A 7,739-nucleotide genomic window follows, 5' to 3' on the forward strand; every position below is an offset into this window, starting at 1 on the left:
GTCTATTGTTAATTTAAATATATGACATTTTAATTAATAACTAATTTTAAATCCTACTATCCATTTTATTTATTCATTGTTTTTTTTTTTTTTGGCAAAAATATTTAATTAAATACCTAGAAACAGCAAAACAGTCGCAAAATAGTTCGGAAACAATATCAGAAATCCATTTGAATCGATCTGTTAATTAGTTTATTGCTCTATAGGAAAATTGATAATTAAAATCGAGACAACAATAAAGCTTAGATACAATTGATTTCACTGTATTGGCATGGGCATCGGAATCAGCATCAGAAGTGCGTCTGTCATTTGACAGGAAAGTTTAATCAGTTCGTCAATTGGGCATTGTTTGCACTTCACAGTTTTGTTGAATTTTAAATACAGGTAATTCTCAGAATTCTGATATATTTTCGCTATTAAATAAAACATTTCGTCACTTCAATTATTTTACTGAATTTAATAGCGAAAAGCGAAAAAATTTGAAGCCTCACTTTCCCTTCTCTCCCACAAAAATTCTAATTGAAAATTATTTCAACAATATGAAATAATCAAAGTGAAAAACTGCCTTGTTTAGATAAACTAATTAAATTATCTGAAATATTTAGTGAAAATATTTGAATAAATTTCGATTTGTTGACGGAGTTATCGCTTAATTAAACCTAAAAATTGCAATTTATAAATTTATATAAAATAATTATAAATTTTGTCACAACAGCATTTTTGGGTCTTTTAATTGATTGATGCGATAAAATTTAAGTTTTTTTGCAAAAAACAAGGAAAGCTTTTTAAATTTATTTTCATATTAAATTTGATTAAATTATATAAATTTGTTTTTATATTAAATATTCAAATACTTTTTTATAATAATTATATTTTAATTTTATTTACCCAAATTTGTAATAGTATTTAGTAAATACTATTTATCCATATATACATTATTTTAAAGTTATCATTCAAAATGTTTATTTTAGGATTAGAATGATATCAATTATTTTGATGGTAGGGATATAGAATTGTAACAAATTTAGCGTATACAATCAATATAAGATTCTTTTGCATATACCTCAATTTGCTTACTAGATACTAGAGGTAAGTTATACAACGCTATTGTCCAAACTGAAACTGAGAGATACTTAATGGATGTCGTCAACGGATGAGCATAGTACGTCATCCGGAAGAAACCAAATGAATCCCTCAAGTTATAAGCGAAAAAGGCTAGATTGTACTATAAAATACCGCTTAAATCTGACGACAAATATCCACAGATATCAAAAGTGTGAAATTGTACTAGAAAATACTGCTTAATTCTAACAAAAGATGTTTAAAGTGCAAAATTTACCGACAGCTGTCAGTATTACAGGTACAGGTATATTTTGGTATTAGGAACCTTTCAATTGCTATGCGTTTGAGCGCTTGAAAGGTGGTTACGTCTATATCTTTGTTGATTTCTCTCAATTTTTTTTTCAAAACTTAGTAGAATCTGATTTGAACATATATCTGATTGAACATAATTCAAAAAAAAAAAACAAACGAAAGACGTGTTCAGGGGTTTCTTAAAATATTTGAATAGTCAAAAATCGTATGTTTTACAAATAGTATGAACTGCGAAAAAATGGTAACAAAACATTCAAATAAAATAGTATTTAAAACATATATATAAGTTGTTTCTGTTAGAAGTGTATAATTCAGATTGAAAAAAAAACAAACTAAATTTAAGAAAATGGATCGCATATATATTATTATTTAATTGATAATTATATAGCATAAGTGTTAAAAATAGTTTTGTTGAATTAGCCGTCATGGACACTTCTTAGACTTCTTAACTTCAAATATCTCACGCATTAGGCACTTATTATTTGTTTCAAAGGCTAAATCGTTTAACTTCATATAGACTTCATATACATTTACAATAAATATCCTGTCTGCGTTAAGTCACACGATATGAAAACTTCAATCATTCATTCTAAGGTTTAAGTTAATATATACATAGAACACTTGTGGAACTAGCTGACAAAGACAAAAATATCGTTGTCCATGCCTTTTTCTAGTGTGAAAAAGTATGGTCCAATCATGCCACAGGTCCATAAGCAAAACATTTTTTAAAATTTTGAAGTAGCAGATTATACAGATTCAGATCTTCTTTACTTGCTATTACTACTTATTAATTTGTAGTAGAAGTGATCTATACGTAGCTGCAGTGTTATCGAACCATTCTCTTCAATCAGAAAGTAGAAAGGTCAAAGTTTTAAGGAAGGAGAGGAAAAGAAGCATTAGCAAACTTTTTTTTTAAATGCCGAGATCCTGTAAAGTTGATTTCGCTACAAACTAATGAGACTGGCGGTTATCCTTATTATAGATAGAATAAATATTTTTTTTATTAACCGCAGAGGTTATTATTACAACTTAGAAATTCATATACAGGTGTGTGCCCATAATCTGTTTGGAAAAAAGACAATACTCTTTCTCCACTAAAAACAATCGCCAACGTTGGTCGACGTCTATACAACATAGCTTAGATGCTTTTAAACTGTTTACTGAATATATACGTTCCAAATATGTATTACATTTAAACCTGAATCAGAAGTTGCGGTAATAGTTGTAGTTGATCTGATCTATTTTGATATATTTGTATCTGAAAAAGTTTAGAAAGATATCAATAGACCTATCAATAGACCAATCAAATTTCACCTTTATCGCAATTAAGAGAAAAACAAATATTTATATATGGAGATAGTACACGAATATTGGATCCATAAGAAGATGAATTGAAAGTATTAAGAAAGAATTCGTACTCGATTTCGTGATTATTGACAGCAGAAAATTAAATAGGTTAATAAAAACTAGCACAGTTGATGACATTTTAAACATCAAATAGACTGCTGTAAAGTTTTTGGTCTATACCGTGATTATTGGAACAAGAAAAAAAGGTATTAAATATTAAACCAAAATCAATAAATTAATATCAATAACCGATAAGATGTTTCAAAACATAATGTTCTGATTACTGAAACCAGAAAATGAATTAGTTGAAGATTCAATTAGGTGCGTTGATCTATCCATAGACCAATTTAGCCTAAACAGAAGAAAGGTTTCAAGTTTAGATAGAATATAGAAACAGATTAATCCTAATAAAAAAACGACTAACTACAGATGAAATATTTGTTCGGGCACTTTAATAAATATAATTTAATATATGTACTCATTTAGAACTTCATGATGAAAGCTACAGTATTAGAAACAATCGGTAGATATTGTTTTGTAGTATATTTAGTATAATTTGAAATAAAAAGATATAGAGCTTGAAAATAGAGCTGATGTGGTGTAGAGTGTATAGTATTTTCGAGTTTATATTCTACTTGTATAAAAAAGATAAGCAGATATATTTGACTATCTTTAAAAATGTATTTCTTCCTTCACTTAAGCGCAGAATTACTCCCACTAAATAGCGCAATTATATTCAAAATTATTGCTTTAATGAAAGTACATTTTGTATTTTATATAAATGAGCATAATTTTATAAATATCTCATTTATTTTGTATATATTCAAAAATTGTGTTTTCGCATTAAAATTTCAAATTACGAAACTTCAGAGAAATTAACTTAACTGAACATTTGGCTAATTTTGTGCTAATAGTAAATTATACCACCAACGGCGATGCGATGAAAAGCGCCTATTTCATAGAGGAGAATTATTTTGGGTGGGTGGAAGCTTAAGTCCACAGTTCTGAAAGTTTTAACTGAAAACAGAATAATTTATGCAATATTTATGACTTTGAAGTTTAAAGTTATTAGAAATAATAAATTTCTACAAATGCTAACAAGCAAATTAGAGGTTAAAAGTTAATCAAATGAAGAGGAAGTGGCAAAGGCAGTAGTGACTTTTCATGCTCTTCTTGGTTGGTCTTAGAATTGTTAACGAGATTTTATTACTTAAACTCATCAGTGTGAGGCTCATTATTATCGTTTTACTTTATATTATTCAAGTGGAATATAAATTAGAAGTACATTAAGTTTTATAATCCAACAGGAATACTTTAAAAAAGTACTTGAAGTATTTAGTTATTAAGATTTGCATGACTTTTGATATAAGAAAATTTATACTGATATATTATTAAGATAGAGAATTAATATTATAGATATATGAGTATTTCTATACTCCGGATTAGTTTTTTTAGAATTCATATATATAATTAAATATGATTTTAAATATAAAATATATAGCAGAATTCACACATATTAGAAGATATAATGGAATATGTATTAGAAGATATAATAGAATACATATTAGAAGATGTAATATAATATATAGAGTACCTAAAATAGATATTCCCGTTCTCTCCTTTGCCTTTTTATTCTATAAGAAACAACAGTAAAATTAAAAAAAAAATTAACGAATATAACAAATCCGCTACTTGCTAAAAATAGGCTAGCCGAATATTTCACACAAAAAAATGAAAACTCTTCTTAGTTAGACATTGGTAACGCGATATTGCCCTCATATCTTCAGGCTCATCGTCGAATCATTTTAAATATTAATTAGTTCAGGTTAGGTTAGGTTATACCAGCGATCACAAGGGATCCATTTAGGCCAATAGGTTCATTGTATTGCCGTATAATTAAAAACTCAAGGGTTAGAACCATTTAGAACCTTTGGCGAAGCTTATAATGCTATTAAGAGCGCCGTCTTGCACTTCGTCAAGATTATCAAAAAAGAAAGTATCACTTACCCTAAAGTGATAAGGCGGCGCTGCGCATTTGCTGGATAGAAATAAAGCAGATGGAAGGCACTTTCATCGTTTTCTTCACAACTGTGACAGGTATAATTGAAAGGGAGATTTAGTCTCCTACCATGGTTACCTAAACTACAATGACCTGTAAGTAAACCTATTATAAGACTTCTTTTGGAGCGTGACCAAATTGCATACAAATGCCTGTATATTGTTGAGTCTTCCCATCTTTTGTTAAAAAATTCGGCACAGGAAGAACTCAGTGTCAGTTTGTATGATGTCAATGATATGCCCAGATTGTTTAGGTGTTCCCAGTGGTTAAATATTAATTAATATTTAATTAAAATTATTTGAGAAAATGATCTTATAAAAAAGGGATGATGGTATTAAGTAAACGAATGAGTAAACAAACGATATACCTGATTCTATCCAAAAAAGAGGCTAACTCTTGGTAGCTTTCAACTGTTAAGAATCATATTAAATTGTAAACTATAACTTATAACTCAATTTAGTTAAAATTATAAAATTTAAATTAAAGTCTGTTTTGGGGACCCGTTGGTTTTATAGGGGTGACGTAAATTCTTTAATTTTAACGCAATGACCTCGATACAATTTGTTTTGATATGCCTATATAATAATAATAACAATAATAAAATTAATAATAATATTTTTATTTTTTTTCCCTAGAGAAGAGGTTGAAAAGTGTCTAAAGCATTGTCACAAGGTATTTAAAGTGGTAGTACGCCAGATTTGCAGAAACTAAAAAAACTCTTCCTCGTCAGCTTCTATGAGCACAAGAGCACGGTATACCTGTGATGGAGTCGATATAATCACAAGATAGATGTGAGAATTCGCTGTGCTTACTTGAGATGTTGAATGTAAGATTCAGCAGTGAACGATATGTCGCCAATACACTGAAAGCATGGGCTTGCAGCTATAGGAATGGTTATTGACCTATGATGATAAATCGATGGAGTATATTCAACAGTTGTTAAGTAGGATTTATATAATGTAGAGAATAAAAAAATATGTGGCCGCTTGGTACTATCAACTGGTTAGTGCACGCGGTCAAGAATGACTCACGTCGGCAACGGCCAACTAAGTAAGTAGGTAAGAGAATAAAATTAATACTTTTTTCAAGCTTGTTTCAGAGATTAATGTAAATTTATATCTCTTTACCTATACAACCCTTTTTTAAATGCAGTATGGAAATGCACTGAATTTAGTACTGTAATTACTTTTTTAGCATTTAGTAAATTATTTAAATTATGCTTCAAACGTTTTTGTGGGTAATTTGTTACTACGTGTTTAATTGTTTTCTTTTTTCTACCTATGTTGTTTTTATTCGTTAGTATTTGCACTCTTCATATGTAAATAGATGTATCTATATATGTACTTTGTATTTATATCTAATCAAGGTAAACGGGTTAAGGTTATCACGTGCTTGAGAATTGACTTTTACGGTTGTTTGCATCGTTGAAGTGCATTAACGCTTGTAATAATAATACTATATATAAATAAATACATATATATGTATATATACATATATAAATAAACATATTATTTAAGTTTATGTTTATTCATGAATAAATTAATATTAATACAATTATTTGTGTAATTAAGTATTACGCTTCGTTAACATTCCAAGCAGTTTCAACTGTATTTAAATCAGATTTATAAATGAATATCGCCATTAAGAAATACAGTGGTCGTCCAGTATAACGAACGCTCGATATTACGAATTTTCGATATAACGAACACCCAAAATATTTACATTGATTGTTCTATATAACGAACGAAAAAAAAAATTCTGCTCCATATTACGAACAAAAAATTTTTTGTTTCTTATTCGTTTTTGTTTTATACAAATTATGCTTTTGAATATAATTTTACTATAAAACTAGCATTATTCAGCTTAGAATATGCACGTAATTGTCCGTTTTTTTTCTGAGAAAAAAGCCTATATATGGCAAAATGCATATACGCAGGCGCCACTGATCTGTTGTTCACAAATTCAGTTTATCATATACAAAATACGCCAAGTCATCCAGCTGAAAAAGAGTTGATAAAAGTTACTGAAGATGGAACAATATCGACAATATTTTTGACACCTAATGTCACTCCGTTGCTACAACCAATGGATCAAAACGTTATACGACTTGTTAAGTTACACTATCGCAATAGTCTTTTGAGCAAAATTGTGGCTGAAGGTTGTGACAATATTTCAAGCGCTCTAAAACAAGTTAATATTTATAATGCAGTTTCCCTTTTGTCATTTGCTTGGCAAAAATTGTCAGAAGATCTTATCAAAAAGTGTTGGGCTAATATTTTGTCATTTAATTCTATTGAGTTCGATGAAGAGGACGATATACCTTTGGCTCAGCTTATACCACGAACGAATGATAATGTAACTGAAACAACCATTACATTACTTCAAAATGTTTTTCCTAATGTAACAAAGAATATTATGCTTAAATATCCTATATTATATTTTCAATTTTATTGTTAGTGTGACATTAGTACATACGAAGTTAATAAATGGAATAATGCTGATAATACCATCGATATCTCGGACGAGGATGATGGATCTGATGACGAAAATATAGAAGAAAATAATTTAGAAATTATTAAACATAAAGATGCCATAAATCATTTCGAAAAATGCATAAAGTGGGCGATTAACAATAATGAAACTTCAAAATTAGCTGTACTAAGAGAACTACAAGAAAAAGCTGTTCAGAAAAGTCTTGAGTGTAGTAAAAAACAAACAAAAATTAATGATTTTTTTTACTCTACACTATGATTGAATGCGTCCTTTCTTATAAATAATTTTTGTAACAACCGAATAAAAAATACTTTTAAATAAATATATACTCGTACGTGTTTAAAAGTTAATTTATGAACTCAAATATATGAAATCTCCTAAAAATAACCATATTGGTAGGTAAATGTACAACATTCGATATTACGAATTTTTCGATATAACGAACAAGGGGTGCAACATAAAATTC

The 7,739-nt window shown here is 28.6% G+C and overlaps 2 protein-coding genes across 2 annotated transcripts in view; both read left to right on the top strand.

Moving 5' to 3' along the window:
* Window positions 1–7,739, top strand: part of LOC119667770 (cdc42 homolog) — a 324,819-nt gene that overhangs the window by 261,823 nt on the left and 55,257 nt on the right. The window lies entirely within an intron of this gene.
* Window positions 6,695–7,531, top strand: LOC119665665 (jerky protein homolog-like). The gene is made up of 2 exons (XM_038074892.1): window positions 6,695–7,180; window positions 7,238–7,531. The coding sequence occupies exons 1-2, from the start codon at window positions 6,695–6,697 to the stop codon at window positions 7,529–7,531; spliced, it is 780 nt and encodes a 259-aa protein (XP_037930820.1).

Source organism: Teleopsis dalmanni, chromosome 1 (genome assembly GCF_002237135.1).
Source record: "Teleopsis dalmanni isolate 2A chromosome 1, ASM223713v2, whole genome shotgun sequence".
Classification (NCBI taxonomy): domain Eukaryota; kingdom Metazoa; phylum Arthropoda; class Insecta; order Diptera; family Diopsidae; genus Teleopsis; species Teleopsis dalmanni.

Excerpts from the sequence above, each read along its gene's own strand:
- LOC119665665 (XM_038074892.1), top strand. The coding sequence starts at position 6,695 with ATGGCAAAATGCATATACGCAGGCGCCACTGATCTGTTGTTCACAAAT. Across the intron at positions 7,181-7,237 it reads TTCAAAATGTTTTTCCTAAT|TGTGACATTAGTACATACGA; the intron begins GTAACAAAGAAT and ends TTTTATTGTTAG.